The sequence below is a fragment of the Gossypium hirsutum genome, chromosome D12, assembly GCF_007990345.1.
Source record: "Gossypium hirsutum isolate 1008001.06 chromosome D12, Gossypium_hirsutum_v2.1, whole genome shotgun sequence".
Lineage (NCBI taxonomy): Eukaryota > Viridiplantae > Streptophyta > Magnoliopsida > Malvales > Malvaceae > Gossypium > Gossypium hirsutum.
Window position 1 is genome coordinate 43,190,089 of NC_053448.1, and position 23,651 is coordinate 43,213,739.

Here is a 23,651-nt window from a genome sequence, read left to right on the forward strand (position 1 = left end):
CAATACAGGAAGACGAGATCTGCTATTTTTAACCTACTCCACTGCTGCTCAGGGAGATAGGATTGGTGGCTTAAATCTGCTTCCCTCCTACATTGGGAAGATAATATTCGTCGTCTTTGATATGTTCCACTAATGTTTAGGGAGACATGATCTACAATCTTCAACCTATTCCACTTCTGTCTAGGGAGATAGGACTGGCGACTTAAATCTGCTTCCCTACTACCGTGAGAAGATAAGATTCACCGTTTTTGATTTGTTCTACTACTGTTCAGGGAGACATGATCTACAATCTTCAACCTATTCCACTGTTGTCCAGGAAGATAGGACTGACGACTTAAATTTGCTTCCCTACTACCTTGGGAAGATAAGATTCACTGTCTTTGATCTGTTCCGCTATTGTTTAGGGAGACATGATCTACAATCTTCAACCTATTCCACTGCTGTCAAGGGAGATAGGACTGGTATCTTCGATCTACTTCGCTGCGAATACAGGAAGACAAGATCTGCTATTTTCAACCTACTCCACTGCTGCTCAAGGAGACAAGGCTGGTATCTTCGATCTACTTTGCTGCCAATATATGAAGACAAGATCTGCTATTTTCAACCTACTTCACTGTTGCTCAGGGAGACAAGCCTGGGGTCTTCGATCTACTTCGCTGTCAATACAGGAAGACAAGATCTACTATTTTTAACCTAATCCACTGCTGCTCAAGGAGACAAAGCTAGGGTCTTCGATCTACTTCACTGCCAATACAGAAAGACAAGATCTGTTATTTTTAACCTACTCCACTGGTGCTCAGAGAGACAAGGCTGGGGTCTTCGATCTACTTCACTACCAATACAGGAAGACAAGATTTGCTATTTTTAACCTACTCCACTGCTGCTCAGGGAGACAAGGCTGGTATCTTTGATCTACTTCGCTACCAATATAGGAAGACAAGATCTACTATTTTCAACCTACTCCACTGCTGCTCAGGGAGACAAGGCTAGGGTCTTCGATCTACTTCGCTGCCAATACAGGAAGACAAAATCTGCTATTTTTAACCTACTCCACTGCTGCTCAGGGAGACAAGGCTAGGGTCTTCGATCTACTTCGCTGGTAATACAGGAAGACAATATCTGTTTAGGATTATGTTATAAATTTTGTGTTAAGATTAAGTTATAAATTGTTGTGTTTAGTTTAGTATTTGGTGAGTTTAACATATAAGTTTATAAAAAAAATTAAAAATCATTTTATTACAATTTTAATTATAACTGACTCTTTTAATCATATAGTTGCTGTTAACTCATTTAATTTTTATATAATATGAGCATAGTTGCTGTTAACTCATTTAAATTTTTTTTATATCAACTTGGGGTTTTTTACCCCAAAATATTAAAGACAAATTAAATACGGAAAAATCCATTAGCATTAGATAATGAACTATTGGTTCTAAGCCATCTCTGGCGATGAATCAATAATTCGAAGTGCTTTTCTTACCAAAATAGTTTGTCAGATAGATTAATTACCGAAATTGTATGTTTTTTGTAATCGTGCCTATCTGACTAGCACGAATCAATTTAAAAAAAAATTTAATCGTGCCTACAGATACGAATCAATTTGTATATTAAAAAATATTTTTTTAATCGCGGCTATTTAACAGGTGCGAATCAATTATTTATATTAAAAATATTTTTTGTTTAAATAAAATATTAATTTTTTATTTTGATTAAAAATATTTAAATATACATATACATGTAAAAATATGGTCAACGGGTAAAAAACGGGTCGCGCCTGTCAGATAGGATTAAGTTATAAATTATTGTGTTTAGTTTAGTATTTGGTGAGTTTAACATATAAGTTTATAAAAAAATTAAAAATCATTTCATTAAAAAGTTTAATCATAACTGACTCTTTTAATTATATAGTTGCTGTTAACTCATTTAATTTTTATATAATGTAATTTTTATATAATGTAATTTTATTTGATTATTTATTTATTTAATAGTTTTTATTGATTTTTTTTGAAACAAATTAAATGAATTCATTTTTTCATTGCAGATTTGTAGCAAATGGGTTCTTTGATTAATAATAATCACATATCAAGTACTATTAATGAGATGATAATAAAATTTTTTATTTGATACTCATGTTATTTGCTGAATTAAATTATATTGTATTAACTATTTTTCTAATTTAATAATGTCAGGGTCTGTACCGCGTATTGAGGGGCCGTGTTAATAGTGTAGGTTTCTGCTAGATGAACGCCTAATACCATAGTTAGCCGGGTTCAGATCAGTGGCATTGATCCGGACTTTTGATCCGGATTTCTCCCTAATGTCCATTTCGTTATGGATTCTGGATGATTGCGGACGATCTTTCGGGTTCCTACGCAACCTTTTGTCTGGGACAAGCTCGAAGGTCGTCGTCGGTACCTCTCAAGTAGATAGGTCAGGAAGCACGGGGAACTCGTTTTCCCATACACGCAACGTGCGTTCGATGGTATACACTTCATCGATAAATTGTTCTACATTGAGCTCAACTTTAGCACAAGCTACAACGACATGTGCACATGGATAATGAAGTGTTTGAAACCTCCTGCAGTCGCACTGTCTGTTTCAGAGATCAACTCCGTAGGACCTAGGTGGTATACCGGGTTGAAAACCGATGGTTTCTGTAACTCGAAAACCGACGGTTTGCAACCATTTCATCCCTAACATCTTCGAAAAAGACGTGTCCCGCCTCCATCTGGTTGACTTGTTGCTGACCCATTCTTGGCATAAAAGTAGCCAACCTGAAGAAGTAGCTGAGAAGACATATGAAATTAGAAGATGCCGTGTTTTTAATAACACAACGTTGATCCCCTCCACAAAGTTTGTGGTCATTTGACCATAACGAAAGCCCTCGTCAAAACTTTGAGCCCATTGCCACGGCTTCATAGTACCCAACCACTGTTGGAAAGATGTGTTGGTTTGACCCTCCATGTCACTCTCAAGTCGGGTCATTCTTTGGCGAAAAATGTGTGGCTTTAGCTCGTGCGCTGCATATGTATTAAGAAAATATAAGTTACAGTATTGTTCTAAAACATTAAAACTTATATTGAAAAGATAAGGTAATTCTTTACCCATTCTCACAACTTGTCTCTTCCAGTCTGCATTCTTATAATCTCGCTGGAAGTTAGCCACAATGTGCCGGATGCAGTAAACGGATATCCATAGTACACCGAAACGCCTAATGGCTACAATTAATCCTTTCCCTCTATCGGAGATGATGCAAATATTATCATTGCTAATAACATACCTCCGCAGGTTGGTAAGGAAGAACTCTCACGATTCCATGTTCTCCTTATCGACGATGGTAAATGCTATCGAGAGCACGTATCTGTTGCCGTCTTGAGCAACCGCAAGAAGTAGGATCTGTGTGTATTTTCCATATAGCCATGTTCCATCTACTTGCACAAACGATTTGCAGCGGGGAAATGTGCGCACGCATTGATCAAACGTCCAAAACATCCGATGGAAAATTCTTTTTCTCGATTGTAGTTGGTCATCCGGCCCGTAATATGGTCGTGTCTGCAACTCAATGATAGTCCCCAGTACGTGTTCCCTCATAGTGGTTATCCATCTCTGTAACTCATTGTACGATGCATCGAAATCTCTGTACAATTGCTCCATTGCCATCTGTTTAGCTATCCATGCCTTCCGGTATGATACTCGATTCTAGAATCGTGTTTGTATTCCTATAATCAGTACCAAAACTTTAATGGTCGGCATGTCTTTTCACCATTGACATGATGCACGTACAAAGATGCACGTACAAATAGTTTTGGAGTCAAGTTTTCGATGATATTCTGTCATACGTGTTTAAGTGCATGTGTGAGGCCCAACAAATTTTCATGCAGCTCGTATCCGCTAATTGTAGCCTTCTGATGACCTCCAACACTCTCCAATATATAATGTTGGTTTAGACACGACGACTTTGTAGTCTACTGATATATTCATGCTATACCGCTTAATGGCAAATATGCATTCTTTCATACTTTCAAATCTCTGGCCCACGAACAACACTTCTGGATTAGAATATACGACCATTCGATGAGCATGTAGTATTTTAGGGTACTCTAGAAACTCGGCTACCCGCGCCACATCGGGGTCTATCAGAGACATGTGTGCCCCAGGATTATTGTGGATCACAAAACGACGAATCTGGTTTTCGACTGAAGATGCGTTAACGTTTCCATCCTCATTCACGCATTCATCATCAATATCATCCGGGACCTCGTCCACGTCGGGATTACTCTCACTATCAACTTCGTGATCAACAGGATCACTACTATGGTATACATCATCACCAACCACATCAGTCTCGGGTGCAGCATTAAGATCAATATCGATCCCGTGTATAGTTGATTGACTATCAACATACGATACCGGAACCACCATACACGGCGCTTGAACTCCATCTTCTTCACCTAATGGAGTGGGATCTTCAGTTGCCTCCACACCGGCTAACTCAGCAAATAATTGAATCAGTGCATTTTGGTTGCTCCGAGTCCCACAATAAAGAGCGACCATTGTCTCGACGTCTTCATCGTCTAGAAGTTCCATTTCGGTAAATTTTATTGGATCTATCGAAACTGGAAACTTGTAGAAAATTTTTGATATCTTTCTCCCACAACGTCTATAAATTTTTATACTAATTTTTTCCTTCATATCATCAAACGAGATATTTCTATTAAATCTCATTATTACTTGTTTACGATATTCAAATATACATCCCACGGTTGTTGTCAAAATTTCTCCATCGAAATAAACGCATACAAAAAACTGATTCTCCATCTTCAATAATAGATCTATTAAAAAAATTCAAAATTCTTAAAACAGTTTCGAAATGCAAAAAAATTACATAAAATTTTTAATGCAAAATTTTTCATTCAGAAGCTAACAAAATTAATAACCTAACAAAATAACTTTCAAATAATAAAATTACTAATAAGACTCTACATTCTATTTAAAATGAAATAAACCAAAATACCTTATCCTTCTTCTTGTTTTCCTTTCTTTTTTTCTGCTCCCTATCTTCTTATTTTTGTTCCTCTGCTAAAATTTATGTTTTTGTTACAGGGGTATATATAGGGAAAAAGTAAGTAGCTGTGGGCCCCACCATTGGCGCCTCTCAACATGGCTCAACTAGTGGCGCCTCTCAGATAGGCTCCACCATTGGCGCCTCTGAGATAGGCACCACTACTCTTATATCTATACCCGGGTTATATACTGACGTGGGAAAAAAATTAATGATATTCTATTAAAAGAAAAAAAATTTAATATAAAATATTCATTGGCGCCTTTCAGATAGGCTCCATTAAAAAAAACATATCATTTCGGTAATTAATCTATGTGACAACCTATTTCAGTATTTAATTTTTTAATTTATTCCAGTAAAAAACCCAACCTATGAACTTACTCAAAACTAATTGCGGTGATAGAAAAGAAATGAGTTAATAGCATCAAACATCCCCAAATTATGATTTTCACTTTAAATTGGTCTTCAAATTTTAAAATATTCTAATTACATCATCAAATTATTGATGCTATCAATAAGGTCCTTCTGTTATTAAAATTGTTAATTTAATCGTTAAATGAGATATTAGATCTTATGTGACATGATTTAAAATGAAAATAAAAAAAAATGAATATTGCAAAAATATTAGTTTTTAGGTTTTCGAATATTTTAAAGAAACTATCATTCACTCTATTTCTTTTTCCAGTTTTACCTTATTTTTTGTTTTTAATTTTAGAAGGTATACTGCAACATTTTACTTCAAAATTTTCATTGTAAATATATCACATTTTACGTGTAATTTAATGGTTAAATTAACGATTTCAATAATAAAAGTACATGGTTGATATAATATCGATAGTTTAGAGATATAATTAAAATATTTTGAAGTTTGAGAACTAAATTAAAATACAGGACATAATTTGAGGATGTCCAGTACAATTATCTCAAAATAAATTTATAAAAAAATTATTTGGTACCCAAATTGTTGATTTATTTCTTACAAAATTTTGACGAGCTTCTAATTAAGACAGAAATAAAGATAAATTATTTTAAAAAAAGAAAGAAAGAAGAAGCTGAAATTTATAAAATTTCTCATTGAGTCTTAGTTTGGTTGGCATTGAAATTTATATTGTTACCAGTGTAGGAGGACGTAGGTTTGAGAGTGCTGAAACACATTTATCTTTCTATTTAAGGGTTGGGATGAATTATGGATAGTTCTAAACATTGTATCAACTTAGAAATATTTAGATGCGTTCACAATTAAATTATATTTAAAAAAAAAGTATTTCTATCATATTGATATAAAATATTGTTTATATTAATATATACTTAACAATCAAATGTTTTTACATAAAATAAAAAGTTAAAATTTTTTACTTTAAATTTAACATACATGATTTATATAAATGGAAAATATTTAAGAAAAAAATTTTATGAAAGGGCTGTATTGTTTTTTTATATATTATATCAATTATAGAAATAAAGAAGATTAAAATATGTTAAATTATTTGTATTTTTAAAGGTATCAATAAGAAGACAAATTAAGATTACCCGTTGACTAATTCAGAGTCTAAGTTATGGAAATCTGATATGTAAATTTAATGCCCACTGGATAATATCATTGACCACCATGTTTATATATGTTCTTCATATCATATTATATTAAAATTTTAAACAAGATAATTTTTTTAATATTTACCTTATTTATATATTTAATTTTTATATGATATAAATTAGGGTAAATTGTATTTAATGTCACGAAATTATTAGTAAATTTATATTTTAGTCATTCAACTTCAAAAAGTTACACAATGATTACTGAACTACTCGAAAGTTTTCATTTAAGTCATTGAACTTTTCGAAAGTTTTTATTTAAGTGGGCTATTAATTTTTTTAAAAAGTTTGGCTAGCGAGCTCTAAACGACTATTCCACGATCGATACGGTAGATGACGAGTAGAAGAACATACATTATTTTCAAGTTGATCTAACAATCAGTTTCAGAAATTGAAGAAGAAAGCTGTTTGAATTTTGGTTCACAAATTCGTAACATTCAAAATTGTTTCATGAAAAAAATTTGAATTGTAGAAAACAAGGGGAATGAGAACTTTCAATTGGTGCCGACATGTAAACAAAGAAGGCCATGCAACTATATGATTTGAATAGCACAATGATTTCAATGATCACTTTTGAATAGTTTAATAACATTGGATGTAGTAATTTACCCTAATAAATTATATAATATATAAAATAAATAATTACATTTAAAAATAAAATATAATGATTTAATTAAGTTGTTCAACAAAATCAATAACTTTCAAAATTAATATTTTATATAAATATATTTATATGTATATACTTGAGTACGTCTAAGATGAGACTTTATTATTGTGAGATCCTTTTTAAATTAATGATTGTGGTTAAAAAAAGAAGAAGAAACTATAGTTGTTTGATCAAACCACATTAAAAACTAGAAAATTATGTTGGTGACATGGAACTTGTTAAATCGGAATCAATTTCTCTCCACCTTAATGTTGAAACAGGCTGAATTGGTTAAAAGGTAAACTCACGTTTCTCAGTGTAAATCCTACATAACATGATCAATGATGAATCAAGAAAAAAATCGATAAATCTGAAATAATACATCTTAATATATTGGTATAAATATGTATTAGGGTAAACTACACCCATGGTCACTTTTGTTTACCTTAGGTTACATTTCAGTCACTTATGTTTGAAATGTTACGTTTTAGTCACTTACGTTATTATGTTGTAACATTTTAGTCACTGAGCCGTTAATTGTCGTTAATGGTGTAATGGTAAGCTGACATGGCATGTTAAATTATCATTTCAAACAAAAATTTTAGGTTAAATTATACAATTGGTCTCCATAATTTTTCGTTTTGAGCAATTTAATTCTTTTATGTTCTTTTAACTTTCATTATTTATTTTCTTTATTTTCCATTCTCTTCTGCTTCTCCATCTGTTTTCCTACCTTCTTTATTTATTTTAATATACCAGGAAGTCGAATTGGTAGTGAAGAAAGAAGCATGGTATGGGTTTATGGGTTTTGGTTATAGGGTTTTGGTTATAGGCAAATGATGATAGTCGATTTCCTACTTTTTTCATTGCCAATTCGACTTCCTAATATGTTAAAAGAAATGGGAAAGATATGAAAACAGAGGGAGAAACAAAAGAGAATGGAAAAAAAAGGAAAGTTTAAAGAACATAAAATAAAAAAATAAATTACTTAAAATGAAAAAAATATGGGGATCAATTGTATAATTTAACCTAAAATTTTATTTGAAATGATGATTTAACGTGCCACGTCAGCTTACCGTTACACCATTAACGACGATTAATGGCTCAGTGACTAAAATGTTATAACATGATAACGTAAATGACTAAAACGTAACATTTCAAACATAAGTGACTAAAACGTAACCTAAGGTAAACAAAAGTGACCATGGATGTAGTTTACCCTATGTATTAATATTGATACAACATTGATTACATTAATTGACAACTTATATTATTACCAACTCGAAAGAAACGCAAATCCGTAAAACCCCATAACGTCACCGGATTTTTTATATTACGTCATCTACGTTACGTAAAATTATTCGAATCCCTTTACGTCGACAAGCTACCAATATCCATTCTTACGTCATTAAAGTGACGGAATCCATCATCCCACGCGTCACGGTGTGCGCCCGCTAAATCAGAACCCCTTAGCTCCCTCCAATGCATAAATCTTGGCCGGCAGGAAGGGTAATTCGGTCTTTTCCCCAAATCAATTTGATGTATAAATTAGCGCTCAACTTTGAAGAAATCAGCAACGAGCAACCACCGCAAGGAAAACGAGTACCTTATTTTATTTTTCTGAAAAGAAGCAGCAGCGGCAGCTCTGTTTCAATTTCATACCCTGTTTTCTTGTATGGAAAGAGAGAAAAGTAAAGCTTACATTAACGGCGAAGACGAAGAACAAGAAGATGAGAAGATGGAGGAGTTCTTTGCCTTAATAAGGAATTTTAAAGAGGCACGTGATAGAAGAAGAAATGAGCTGAAACAAATGGAGACGAAGACGATGAAGGGGGAAAACAAGGTAAGGAGGCTAAACAACAATGAGCAACCGAGTTGGGTTCCGAGTTTTGAATGGGCTGATTTTAATGAAGAAATCGAGTTTCGAAAACCGCCTATTATTTACCCAACACCAAACAACGGCGACGATGACGATAAGAAAAAACAGCAACAACATGATGAGGAAGACGATGGTTTAGATCTTAAGCTCACCCTTTAGCCTTTTTGTTTTTTTGGTTTAAAACAATGTTAATTACTAAGTATTTTTAATGGAATTAAATTGAGGTTTTCGTTATTCATGTTTTGATGTCTGGGATTTTAAAATCTGGTATTTGATTTCATCGACGAAGAAAAAGGGCTTGGTTTCTATGAGAGTAAATATGGTCCTCGTAAAATCGTTTTCGGTTTTAATTTGGGTGGGAAATATTTCCTCCGCAAGGATAGGACCCCTAATGTGTGCAGATTTTTTTTTCATCTGTTTAGGGTTAATTTATCAAAATTGATATTCTAATTTTATTTCATTTTAATTGAGTCCTTTTAAAGTCTTAATATTAGAGGTAACTGCACTAAACATCTATAAATTATGACTCTCATTCTAACTTATCTTCAAACTTTAAAACATTCTAATATTATATCAATAAGGTCATTCTATTACTAAAATCGTTAATTTAATTGTGAAATGAGACAGTCAAATCATACGTGATATAATTTAAAATGAAAAATTTAAAGAATAATAAATATTATAAAAAATGGATGTAGCAGAAGTTTTGGTTTTGAGAAATTCAAAGTTTTTACAAAACCTATCGCGCACTCTTTATTTTTCTTTAAAATCTTGGTTCTGAGAATTAATGGATTCAATAATGGAAGGATTTAATTGATATAACATCAATAATTTGAGATATAATCAAAATGTTTTGAAGTTTATAGGTCAATTTAAAATGGGGATCATAGTTTGAAGGTGCTTAGAGCAATTAACTCTTAATTACAGATCATATTAGAATTTACATTTTTCCATTGGTTTTTTTAATTAGAATTTAAATTTTATTTACCACATGGAATATAGGTGGACACCTACTCACTTAACAGCCAGATAAGCACCCGATAGAAAGTTTAGTGACTAAAAAAATTAAATCCTAATTACTTAAGTGACTAAATAGTTAGTTTTTAAAGTTAAGTGACTAAATTGAAAACTTATGCATAGTTTAATGACTAATGCTATAATTTATCTATATGATTTTGATATTTTAAAGATTATCGCAAAAGCTCAAAAATCAATTTTTAATTAATTTGGAGATCTTAAGTGCAATTAACCCATTGGTTAGTCTGTTAAAAACTTTGGGAAACATGAGGCCTGACATTGAGAAAATAATAAAATATAGGATTTCAATTATTTGTACTATGAGAAAAGAATGATTAATTTTTTTTAGAAAATATATTTTTAAAAGTTAAAGACTAACCAAAATAAATATTAGGCAGAATTGTTAAATTCACCTTCAATGTTTCGAGATATTTTCACTTAAGTCTTTAATGTTTTGTTTTTGTTACAATTTCACCCACAACGTTGTAAAATTTTTTAAACAACACCAAAATGGATGAAACCTTTAGTCAATTAACTGTCAACATATTTATCCACCGTGGAATGCCACCTCAGTTGATGATGTGTTCAATGATGTGGCTTAGATTATTATTGAAAAAACATTTAAAATGAAAAATTTAGAAAATATAATTAAAAAGATTAGAAATTCTCTTTAAGATCCCTGCTCTAAATCGAACTTCTTTCCATTTATATTTTTGCAAAATTCTCTTCTTTTTTTCAGTTCTACTAATTTTCCTTCGTAATGCTGGGAATGGAAAATGCATTAAAATTGTGACAATGATTTGTTTTCCAAAAGCAGTTTCAAAGTTAGTGGAAATGAAGGGTTTTGAAGGCTAGAGAAGCTTATATTGCAGCCTTTCCAAGCTTGCTAATCTCGTAAATCATCCGACCCACCGCCGATGGAACACAGATCTGATCACTAGGGTGGTGCCACCACATACATATCTCTATCTTTTACTCTCAGAATAATGATAAAAAAATTACTTTAAAAGATGAGATTAGGGAACATAAAGGAAAGGGAACAACATACATCTTTATCTTTTACTCTCAGAATAATGATAAAAAAATTACTTTAAAAGATAGATTTGGGAATATAAAGGTAATTTTTTACTTTAAAACTTAAACCCCGAACTTAAATCATGAACTCTAAATCCTGAACTCCAAATTTAAATCACGAACCCGAACCTTGAACACTAAATCATAAATTCAAACCCCAAGTTCAAGGTTCAGGGTCCAGATCTGAGATTTAAGGTTTAGAATTCGAGGTTCTAGGTTTAAGGCTTGGGTTTAAGGTTTGAGGTTCATTGTTTAAGGGTCAAGGTTTAGTGTTCGGGAGTTGAGGTTTAAAGTTTAGGGTTTAAGATTCAAGATTCAGGGTTAAGAGTAAAAAAAATACCAAATATATGTGTTAATGACATGGGAAAAATTTCTGAATGGTCATTAAATAATTGAAAAGGGACTATAGATAATGTGGTAGAAAGGATTCATAAAATAAAATTTCCCATTAATTGATTAAAGATTTCCATCCATTTTGGTCTTATTTGAATTTTTTTCATCGCTGTGTGTGAGATTAAAAAAAAAAGAACTAAAGTGAAAAAATTTCGAAATGTTAAGAGTGAAGTTTCGCAATTCTACCTAAATACGAAGATAAAGTTGTTTATAACTTTATTGTAAAACAATTAAAACAAACTTTATATTTACCTTTCATGTTTCGAATTTTAATTGATTGAGAACTGACGATAAATGAATATTCGAAACTTTGGATTAAAGGTTTTAAATTAGAGAAGAGAAAGCAAGCTAAAGCATTTCCTATTATCTTTCAACCCAAACAAAGAGGAAAATGATAAGATAAGGTTGAGAAAGCAACGAGCACTTTAGAATGGATGTTGACGGTGATGAAGAAATAGGGGTTTGATAGTTGACGATGGTTCACTCGAAGATTGAAAGTTGTACGTGATTTTTTAAGAGATGGGGAGAAGAGTTTTATGGTTCTATTCTCTTCGAGAGATCAATGCATGAATCCCCTAACCTCTAGTCTCGTGTGCCACGTGTAGATCATGTACGGTCTGCACGTCCATAGCCATACAACATTTGGCGATGTGAGATGACGTGTGTCTTCATGCATGGTGGTTGACCTAATAAGGTTTCCTAAACATGATGGAGACACATAACAATAACAAATTGTGATTTTGCATTATGTTTATGTATTTTTATACGTTATAACCACAGTAGAGATTTTAATTAAATTGTATATTAATATCTTATTTATATTATCATTTTGTTAAATTTTGCTACTAGTTTCTTTATTATGTGTAAGTTGTGATTTATCATTGTACTTTAATTTGATCATTTTTAGTCTTTATACTTTACAAATTTTAATTTTTTACATATCATCACATGTGCAATGCCATATCAACTTACTAGTTTCACGTCACAAAAAAGTCAGCTTATGGATTTAATAGCTATCGTTTGCTTTAAGATTGAAAATTTGAAATTTGAAAAGTATAGGGACTAAAAAGATCCAATTAAAGAACATTGATTACATTTACAACTTTACACGGTACAAGATTAATAGTAAAATTTAATCAAACGATTTAACTGATACCGTTTGGGTCAAAACTAAAATTTTAAAATTTGAAATATATAGATATTAAAATTAACCAATTCAAAAAATACCGGACTAAAATTAGCTATATTAAAATACAAAAACTAAAATTATAATTTACACAGAGTATAGGGACTAATACCAAAATTTAAGCATTATGCTTTATCAACCTTGACAAGTTAGTCATCAAGAGTTCCAAGTTGGTAAGGAATCTTAATTCATTCAACTTCTTTAATGATAAAGTAATGTAGTGAATGCATTTTAGTAGCATAATAATTGCCTTTCACCTATACATATTCCTTCTATTTAGTTATTGCTCATTTCCTTTAAATAATTTTTGAAAAATAATTATTGTTTTTGAATTTTATTTGGGAAAAGTTCAATTTTGATGAACCAAACTTTGTCTCAAGCCCATGGAAAAAAAATAATTTTCTTACTACACCTAAGGCTTAAGATTTAGTTTGTTCAATTTTCAATTAGGGAATCATGTTTAAGGTTTTGAATTATGTAATCAATTCGTGTGTCCATTGTTTTTATTTTTTAGTTTTAGTTATATTTTTAGTTGCAATTCACCATATAATTGATTGGCAACTCAACACTATCAATTGGTATTAGAACTAGATATTAGTCTTATTTGGTGAAGATCATGTTGTTGAATTGCTAAAATAGGGAAGGTAATTCGATCTCCAAACCCCCTATTCTTGATGGTTTCAACTACGCTCATGGAAAACTGCATGAAGGCATTTATTAAGTTCCTAGAGGAAAAGGCATAGAGAGCGGTAATTGCTAGTTGGGAGCCAATAACTCTTGATGTTAATGGTGTAGGGATGCCCAAACCGCAGATCATTTGGGCTATAGAGGAGGATAAACTGAGTCATGTGAATTTCAAAGCTCTTAATGACATCTTCAATAGCGTGGATCCCCATGAGTTTACAGAATATGAAAATACAAACTACTTGGGAAGTTTGGACCATACTTGAGACAACACATTAAGGGGCATCTACTATGAAACAGTCTGAGCTTCAAATATTATTGATCAAGTTTGACTCTCTTAGAATTTAGAAGAGGAAACCTTATTTAACTTCTATGCAAAACTATGCGATATCTCTAACCAAACATTTGGTCTTGGTGAGGAGTACACGTTTTGTGTGGTTGATTATAGTGAATTACTTTCCAGACAAGATCTCATTATCATGGAAAGAGATTTTAAATTACGTAATAATTTTTATTTTTCAATTCCAATTATATCTATAATTATAACTCAAGATACAATTAACCAACAATTCAATACTATTGGAACATAAGAATAAAGTATTTTTTGTAATTAAATTTATTTGTGCATATTATTAATCTCCTACCATTTCCATTTGGTAAACGTATTTGGGTGGAAAAGTCAATAACTCACTATTGTGGGAATTAATTTGATAGAGACACAACTGGTAATGTCCCCCACTTCATCCAAACCTTATTGTGTCATTTCTTTATTCGCCGCTAAACAAGCTGGAACCTTGAAAAAGAAATAGGAAGGTTACATTCGTATTCGTATCAGTTTAATTGAATAAATTATTAAAAATTATATTTAAAAATAGATCATATTAGTTTAATCGTTGATTTAACTTGTTCAAGGATCTATCGGTTCAACCCCTTATTTCAATGGTCTGATTCAATTCTAAAAATAGAGGAGAATAAAAGAAGAGTCGATGTATTAAATTACAATGGTAATCTTTTTTTATAAATAAATTTTCAAAAAAATTTAAAATCAAAATATTCACCAAAAAAGTTCGATTTGATTATTTCTATTTTACTAAATTGATGTTTGATTATAATTGTTTTGGGTGTACCAATGACTTTTTATACAATTATTCGTAATTGCAACAATAAAAATACCGATTGAACTGAAATTCAATGCAAAGATAAAGAGATATTTTAAATATACATAATTTTTTAGTGGGAAATCTATAGAATAAAAAAATGGATAAGGACACAATTGACAACTGACAATAATATTGTGCAATTTCCAAAATAAGAAGGACGTCCTGGAATAAAGATAAACTTGACAATGAAATAGGAAGGTTCCTTCATATTTCAATGACGAAATTTCCATCACTAATGTGATGATGAATAGTAGTAGGAAGCTCGAGTTTGAGTTGGACTTGAAAATTAAAGATTGACATTTGATTCGACCTCGATTGAATGTTAATTTTTAAGATCAAGTAATTTTGTCTATCTCAAATTCGAATACAAAGCTTAATTGTACTTAAACTCTTTTTATATAATAATAGTAGTAAAAATATAATTTCATAATATAAAATATATAAAATGAAAAGCTCGATTAAGTTTATGAATTATTCTAATTAAGGATGAAAAAAAAAACTATATTCGACAGGTTCTGACTTGACCTGACTCAATAGGCTTGAATTTTTTTAATTTTGAAATCGAGTTCAGGGTAGATCAAATCAAGTATATTTTTTTTTATAGTGATCAAGTGAAGTCAACGTTGGGTTTAGAGAAAATCCACCCTGCCTTGGCTTGAGATAATTATAAAATTACTCTTATATATAATATATTAATATTAGATCCTCATTTCTATTATTTGTGCCACACACCTCTATATTCTTCTCCCGAGCAGTGGCAGAGCCAAATTTTTTTTTGAGGGGTGAAATTAAATTTTATATTTTTACAATAGTAAGAATACAATTTTACAATTTTAATAGTCTATATCTTTATAATTTTAAAGGATTAAATTAAATTTTTATTATTTTTAGAGGGCCAAAGTGTAATTTTACCATTACCAATTTATAATTCTATAAATTATAAAAGACCTAAATAGAAAATTTTCCATTTTAAGAGCCTGTGCCCTGCCAGCCCTAGCTCCTAAGTTAAGCCTTTTTACTTATTTTCTTTTTAATCTCCATAACTTCTTCATCTTTCATATTTAATCCATAGTTTGAAAGTGTAGCATAAATGAAATATAAAGACAATTTAATGAGAAAAATAATAGAATTATATTTCATACATAACAACACTGTCTTAGATAAAAAAAATTGTATTAAAATGTGAAAATTTTGCATATCTAATTGAGTTGAATTTAGGTTTAGATTCGAGGCATATGAGTAGTGCATCGAGTTGAGGTTGGGGCGGGCAAAAATTCGACCTGCCTCGTCCTATTACTATCTTTAATTCAAAGCAAGTATTACAATGCTGAAATTTGATTTCATAAATACCAAATCAAATCTAAAATTTTTCTAATCAAACTCAAATAACATAGAAGCACTAATGTCTAAATTACAATCCTAAATCTATCTCATAAAAGTTGTAAATCAGTGTTACTGTAACAGTAAGCCCAAGTGTAGTTCCATGCAGTCCAACAACATATATTAGGACCTGCATTTGATTTGGGTCTCTCAAGAAATTATTGTTCTTGAGCTGTGGTCGGTTGGCCCATTCAATTTTAACATATTCAAATGTATAAAAATATATAATCATTAACCTAGAGACCAAGGCAGAACATCGGGGTCAAAATTAAATTGTAATTTTGGTGGTAGTGAAAATATAATCTCATCATTTTAATAGTTTACATATTTATAATTTTTAAAGAATTAAATTAAACTTTTATCATTCTTAAAGGAGTCAAAACGTAATTTTATCTTTACTAAATTTTAAATTTTAAAAAGTCAGAATGCTCAAATCAATGTAGTGATTTGCAAAGAGAATGGAGAATAATATTCTTTGTATCATATCTTATTTTTTATTTTATATATTCATAATCTTCCACTTAATCTTTGAATCCCTAATAAATAATGGTCACTTGAAGACCTTACGTGTCACTGAATGATTTGAATGTATTTTTTTGGTGAATTTACTTGGAAAGTCCCCGTATTATAGCATTAGATCAAATTGGTCTCTATATTATTAAATAAATCAATTTAATTCTTATAAGAACTAAATAAAGTCAAATTAGAAAAGAGTATTTACGGTTTAACAGAATTCATACTTTTAAAGTTTTTATCATTTTGTAAATGAAATCTTTTGCTTAGAATTGAATTGTAACTGGAAAGAATTTTTTAAAGATGTTTTTTTATATAGTAAATGTTACCTATATTACAATTTCAACTTATTTGATTCCTTTTAATAGTATCAAAACTAAATCGATCCATTTAATAATAGAGGGACTAATTTGATCTAATCCCTATAATACAGGGAAATCCTAAATACTTTAACATATATATATTTTTTGTTTGAAGATCTTGAAGTTGACAAAATCTTGGAGGACTTAGAAGTATTCAATTCTTTTTTTTGAGTTATACTCTGCCAACTAATACTCGAAGGGCTTATGTTATGTTTTATTTAGTTATTTAAGTTTTTTTTTCAATTAAGTACATAAGTTTGGTTTCAATATTTAATTTGATATTTAAGTTTTTTTTATCTCAACTAAGTACATACGTTTTTTTTTACTAAAGCACACGTGTTAAATATTCATTGAGCCGCATGACGCCATTTAGTTTAGGTACCGAATTGAACATTAAATCTATTGTTTTACTAATACATTGAAATCAAATTCAAAAATCAAATTGGGACAAAAGAAATACTCAAGTACCAAATTAAACATTAATATTAAATTTAAGTATCAAATGATATATTGTCCTAAGTCCATATTCCAAAGTTAAAACACGACATGTGGGATTAAGTCATTTGATTCTATAGGTTTCAATTAAATTTACCAAATTATATAAACAAGTCCAAGCTAAAGGTGGTTGTAGTGGAAATTTCAAAGGACCAATTAGTAATTTCTTATAAGAACATAATCTTCTTCATTCCCATAATCTCCCTTTTTTTTTTTTTAATTATTGTCTTTCTTCCTACTTTCTTCTTCTTTCTTCTTTAACAATTCCTTCATTTTAAGTACAAATCCAAGTGTTCTTAAAAAACAAATTGCAAAACAATCATAAAACATAAAAGGGTTTGATGAAGAGGAAAAACATGGAAGCAAAAACAAAGGAGACCCCACCAGTTGAGCATAATAAAAATGATGATGATGATGATGATGATGATGATGATGATGATGAAGAGATGAATGCTTTTTTCACATTGGTAAGAAATGTTAGAGATGCTCATCATAACCAGATGATGATTGAGTCTCAAGATACAAAGGAGAAAGTAGCCATGAAATCAACTTGGACCCCTTCTTTTCAATGGGAAGACTTTGCTGCTGAGGTTCCACCAAATAATAATACCACCACCACTGCAGCTACATCCCTTCTCCCTGCTTCTTCTTCCAAGAACAACAATGATGAACGTGAGAGCAACAAAACAAATCAACATCAACAGTTGGATCTCAATCTTTCCCTTTGATGTCTGCTCTTTGTAATTGTTCATCTTCATGGTCAGTTTTAGCTTGTTAGTTGCTTTTCTTTCTGGGGTTTTAACTATATCTATTATTTCCTTTTCCTTTTCTGATTTGACTTGGGGTTATGCTAAATTTCGTACTCAAATCAAAAACATCATTTAGTAAAAAAAAACCGTAAGTACTTAACCAGGAGAAGAGAAAAACTCAAATATTAAATTGAACGTTGAAGTCAAATTTAAGCATTTGTATGAGAATAAAGAAAAATTTAAATATCAATTTAAAAAAATTCAGATATCAAATTTAACATTTAATCTAAATTTAAGTACCAAATAATATATTTAATCCCGCGATTGGTTTGATAATAGTATTTGATGTAGCCATGCATCAGTACATATACTTATAATTTCGCGGTTTTTAAAAAGGGGTATGTTGTAGACCACATATAGCATTCGCCATATTTCTTCCCCGTAATTGAGAATGTAGGACCTCAAATCTGTAATAATGAATTATGGTCATTGCTTTTTTCCTTTTGTAATTTTGGTTTTCATGCTTTCATGATCGTATTTGAGAGTTGACCCCTCTGTTGTTTTTTCATGTTTGCTTACAATTCAAGGAAACCAAGATTCTTCGAGAGTATAAGTATTATGGAGATATTTGTATTAAGAGTCGGATTGAATTTTGTCCCTTTTACTAAAAAAAAGGACAAATTAACCTCTATACATTAGATCAAAGAGCAAATCGGCTCTTGTGCTAAAGATTCCATTCATTTCTATTGTTAAAAATTGGTCCCTATATATCAGAATAAGGTACACATGGCACGTCACATGAAATTATCTGGTTATTTTGTCAGCAGCTCCAGTTTTTAATAGTAGAAATGACTAATTTACCCATTTATTGAGTAAACGGGGTAAAATGTAATTTGACTCCTAATATACGTGCTTCCATACTACTTTTGCCATAATTGTATGGTATTTATGAGCTGCAACATGTTTTTGTAGTGAAAATACACGGTTCTTAATTTAATGCAATTTATGTGTATTTTGTAACTAATATCACACACTTTAGGGGGGGGGGAAATACTGTTATATATATTTCTTGCAAGAAAAGTAAATGAAATCTGTTGTTACAAAGGAAATTGGAAGAGAACACTTTACAAAGCACCTAAGCGAACCATTTAACACACAAGATAAGGACTAGAGAAATGACATATTCGACAACATTCCGTATTAACTTGGTGACGGGTTAAGAGGGCTCCTCCCTATTCCGGTCATTGGACTGTGCGGTTCATTTCCTCTTGCCCGAGGGCTTCTTTCTCCTCTTAGTTCGCCGAGATGTGGACTGGACGAGAGGCATGGGCTTAGATGGCTTCTAGGGTAGTTTGCTGGTGTAGAAGTGGAACTTGTGATTTTAGGACTGGATGTATGCCTGAATTCACCTCGGCTTCGAGTAATAACTTCGTCGAATATCTCACCTTCCCCTTCATATGATGCTCCATGTCCCAACTCTGTTTCCTGTATGTTCAAAACATAAAAGATGTAACTGAAATTAGATATGATTAAATTGGAACTTGAATGTTTTGATTGTTGGAGAAGTGATCATACTGTGGCAACATTAAATGGCAAAGCAGGTGCCTCTTCATACTCGGCGGCGTCCAAATCGTAAAGATGTGCCCCTTTGAAAAACTTGGGCAACAAGTATTGTCTAACTGGGACTAAAAGCATGATCATCAAAGGAAACATAACGCCGGCTATCGGTACCCAAGTTAACCCGAAACATATAAGTAAATAAATAGTTTGAAAAACGGTGAATATCGCAATTGTCTTGAATGGAACAGTCTCCACAAAGGTTGCATGTTTCTGCTTAAGAACTCTGCAAGAAACCGAAACCTTTCTTGGTTATAAAGGAAACTTTCGATTTCAACTCGAATAAAAGCAAATAACAGAGATGAGTTAATGAATTATCTTACTTGTATCTTCTACTCGGTGCCGTGAAGAGCAATAAGATCCTTTCCCAAAATTGATTCCCCGGTAAGCTTTCGATAGCCATGAAGGCAAAGTAACCCCATAGGACCGAAGTTGGGATCTTTTTAAGTATAGGCATTGCTGCAACACAACCGCCTACCATGGTAGCTTGTAACAAGTTACTTAGACGCTGTTCTTTTACTTCGACAGGCAATAAATCATCAATCTCTTTCTCGATATCGAATAAAGTCTCGTCGAGTGGGGCATCGATGTTGCCTGAACACGTTGCAGCTTGAACTGTTGATTCTTTTAGTTCATTTAGTCCCTGCTTAAGACAAAAATTATTTCATTAATTAATCATAAAATATCGTGCATGATTATGGCAGCAAGCATGCTAGTGAACATTTTAAAAGTATTAATGGATTTTTATATTCACAGCTGTCTCCCTGAATTTTTTAAAGTATGATATCTTTTTATTGGATCATGGAAATTAAATAATATCTTACTCTAGTTGAAGGTTCTTGGTAAACTAAAGGGGTCTGCATTTGTTGATAGGCTTCTTGCATGTTTCCATACAATTGTCCTAAACTAGCATTCTTGCTTATGCTTTTTCGTGCTGCTGTGACCAGCCGGTTACGAAGCAGCTGCGGGATAACCATAAATCACTATCAGCAAAACATTGTGATAATCATAAGAATGAAACGCAGAATTTAATGAATTTAATTACCTGGTGCTTGAGAGTAGCCAAGCTCTTAGTATGCATTGGAGATTGTGGAATGACCCCATTTGCCGGAGGGACGCCAATGAGACCGCATAACAGTGTCTGCCACCGAACAAACACCCAAAATTCGTGTTAAGGATTTGATCGGAAAGGCGAAATTTGGAGACATAGAGGGAACTTAATACATACCAAGAATCCTAAAAGGAGTAAATCATAATGATAACAAGATGGTTTTCTCAAATTAAACTCTTTCTGTTGAGCTAGTTGAGATGCTACACTATGGTCAAAGTAATAAAGAACTGCAATCATTGTGGCTGGAATGAAGGCTCCGATAATGTAGACCAGCGGAACATCCAGCATGTCCTGTCAGGTTTTTTTTACATGTTTTTGTTAGTCCTGTAAGGAGACAGAGTATATATATAGTATTGATTGGTAAGTGTACTTAGTTAAACATGCCTTGATGACTGTCCAATTTTCGTAAGCGCCGGGGGACCAAGGATTTGGACTGAAGAGACGACGTGGGATACCTTTCGGAACATCTCCGGCGGGTATATAGGAGACTCCTGTCCAAATTAGTACCATAAGTGGTACACCATAGTCTGCTATAAAGCTTCTAAGCCAACCCGTTCCATAGCGCCATGACCTCGCTTTTCGGCTTTGTAATGCGGTGAAAAGAAGGCCAAATGACAGTACCAAAGCAAACATGCCATTAGCAAACCTCCATGAAGGTATAAACTGTGTCAAGTTCGGATTTTCATTGTGTGGAATTCGGAACTCTTCCACAAGGCCCTGCAATTCAAATTTATCATTATAAAGCCTAATTTATGTCATTCAATAAAAGTTTTCATCATGTTATATACCAATATTGATCTTACTTTGATAGCTTGCTGCATAAACAACATAGCTATAAGCAGACCAAACAATTCTCCGGTGACACGAGTAAACCGGTTGATAATGGAACAAGCTCCCAAGATTGATAGTAAGAACAGCAACCCTGCAGTCCATACACACACCCTACAAAATTAAACAAAAAAGCCAGGCAACTATATTAAATTATAGCAGCCCCCAACAAAATATAATAAACAAACTTATTTGATCAAAAAAGCTGAGGTACACAGCCCACCATCCAGTCCAGGCTAGAAACCGGTCCCGACCCAAGTCCGATCTGTCTTTAACAAAGTCAAACATGAATGTATACATAATGACAGTTGGTTCAGCAACTCCTAGTATTAACAATGGTTGACCACCTATTATTGAATGTATGATCCCACAAATTGCAGTGGATGCTAAGGTTTGAACTGCTGTGAGAACTCCATCTGCAGATAAAAACATGGTGGATCAGGTGCCTCATATATATATACACACACACATATATATAAAAGACTTAAAATCATATAATACCTGTATTTCTCTCAAGTTGTTCACCAAATGAAATGACAGGAATTGCAGAAGCAAAGAAAATGTAAGTGGTGGGAGCTAGAATCCTGTAAATGATATAGGGAAAAGCCTATAAATACAAAGCTTAATAATGTTTTGAATATATATATATATGTATGAATGCATGTATGTATGTACCTGAAGCCTGCTTTAAAGCCACTAGTCCAGTCTTGCTTGTAACACAATAATCTTCCTCTGAGATCATTTTTGATACCTCTGAGAGGCACAAAGGTCTCTTCCATGGTTAGTTTCTTTTGCTAGCTAAACCACTAAATGGTTGGCGTTTACTTCTCTCTCTTCCTTTGATCCTAAACTGCTATATATATGTATATATGTATATGCAATTTACATGACTTGAGTTGAGAGAGATGAAATCTGCAGATAAAAAAAGCTATAGCAAAAGATAATGAACACAAAGACTCAAAACAGAACCAAATTACATGGTTCTAGGTTCTGTAAACAGCTGAAACATAAAAAGAAATAAGATTATAACGAAGGGTTTCTTGTTTTTTCTTTTTTTGGTTTCCTTTGTGCTTGAAATGATTTTTGATGCACTGTATATTATGGGGGTGTTGAAGGAAGGAGATGAAAGGATACAAATATATAAAGCCTGCTTTGAAAGATGCTTAATAGGTAGATTTGGTGAGGTGCAGACCAATGTTTAGTCAGTACTTTTTTTCACTGATTTTTTTATTACAGGATATTAACAAAAGAAGTATAAATAAATATTAAAATAATTGTAAGAAAGATGAACATAAAAAAAAAAGGTTCATATTGAATACAAAATCCTGAGTAATGCAGTTGCAGACAAAGTATAGGCGGGTCAAGTGGGAATGAAAGTGACCCTCACTTTCTATTTGTTTGACGGCTCACCTAGATTGGCACAGTTTTATGTATGCCTTTTCATTTTCTTTTATATTATGGAGCTATCTATATTAAGTTATATTTTTTTATTTAAAAAATAGATAAATTAATTAAGGTATATTAGATTAAAGAGTAAATTTATTCTTTCTGTAAAAAAGATTAATCTGTTTCTACTATTAAAAATTAGCAGAGCTAAAAGAATAACCAGACAACTGCATCTGGCGAGCCATATGTACCTCATGCAAATGTGCATGGACTAATTTGCTCAGAGTATCCTCATTTGGACCCATACTATATTGTAACAATTGACACTCTTATATTGTTATATTAAATGAATAATCGATTCAAATTAATTTTGATCCATTTGATTTAGATTTTAAAAATTTAGAATCATTTTAGCTCAATTTAAATTTGGGTCATTTTGAGTTCGAATCATTCAACCTTGAGATTTTAGTTTTTTTGTATTAGGTCATTATAGATTTAAGATCGTTTCGAATTATT

The 23,651-nt window shown here is 31.9% G+C and overlaps 2 protein-coding genes across 2 annotated transcripts; one reads left to right on the forward strand and one right to left on the reverse strand.

Annotated features, from left to right (window-relative positions):
* The first annotated feature begins 8,976 nt into the window (after window positions 1–8,976).
* LOC107943142 (protein NIM1-INTERACTING 1) lies at window positions 8,977–9,339 on the forward strand. Its single transcript, XM_016876891.1, has one exon. The coding sequence runs from the start codon at window positions 8,977–8,979 to the stop codon at window positions 9,337–9,339; it is 363 nt and encodes a 120-aa protein (XP_016732380.1).
* Window positions 9,340–19,235: 9,896 nt separating this feature from the next.
* Window positions 19,236–22,972, reverse strand: LOC107946022 (boron transporter 1). The gene is made up of 11 exons (XM_016880203.2): window positions 22,425–22,972; window positions 22,251–22,333; window positions 21,973–22,165; window positions 21,725–21,863; window positions 21,306–21,638; window positions 21,039–21,212; window positions 20,856–20,951; window positions 20,635–20,772; window positions 20,134–20,453; window positions 19,769–20,036; window positions 19,236–19,678 (listed from the first exon to the last, which is right to left on the reverse strand). The coding sequence occupies exons 1-11, from the start codon at window positions 22,526–22,528 to the stop codon at window positions 19,394–19,396; spliced, it is 2,133 nt and encodes a 710-aa protein (XP_016735692.2). The 5' UTR covers window positions 22,529–22,972; the 3' UTR covers window positions 19,236–19,393.
* Between the last annotated feature and the right edge of the window lie 679 nt (window positions 22,973–23,651).

What these genes read in the sequence shown, in the direction of transcription:
- LOC107946022 (XM_016880203.2), bottom strand. Translation starts at nt 22,528, where the DNA reads ATGGAAGAGACCTTTGTGCCTCTCAGAGGTATCAAAAATGATCTCAGA. An exon ending in TTTCTAGCCTGGACTGGATG is followed by an intron (nt 21,864 to 21,972) that starts GTGGGCTGTGTA and finishes TTAATTTTGTAG; the next exon opens with GGTGTGTGTATGGACTGCAG. An exon ending in ACCAAGAACCTTCAACTAGA is followed by an intron (nt 20,454 to 20,634) that starts GTAAGATATTAT and finishes TGTCTTAAGCAG; the next exon opens with GGACTAAATGAACTAAAAGA.
- LOC107943142 (XM_016876891.1), top strand. Translation starts at nt 8,977, where the DNA reads ATGGAAAGAGAGAAAAGTAAAGCTTACATTAACGGCGAAGACGAAGAA.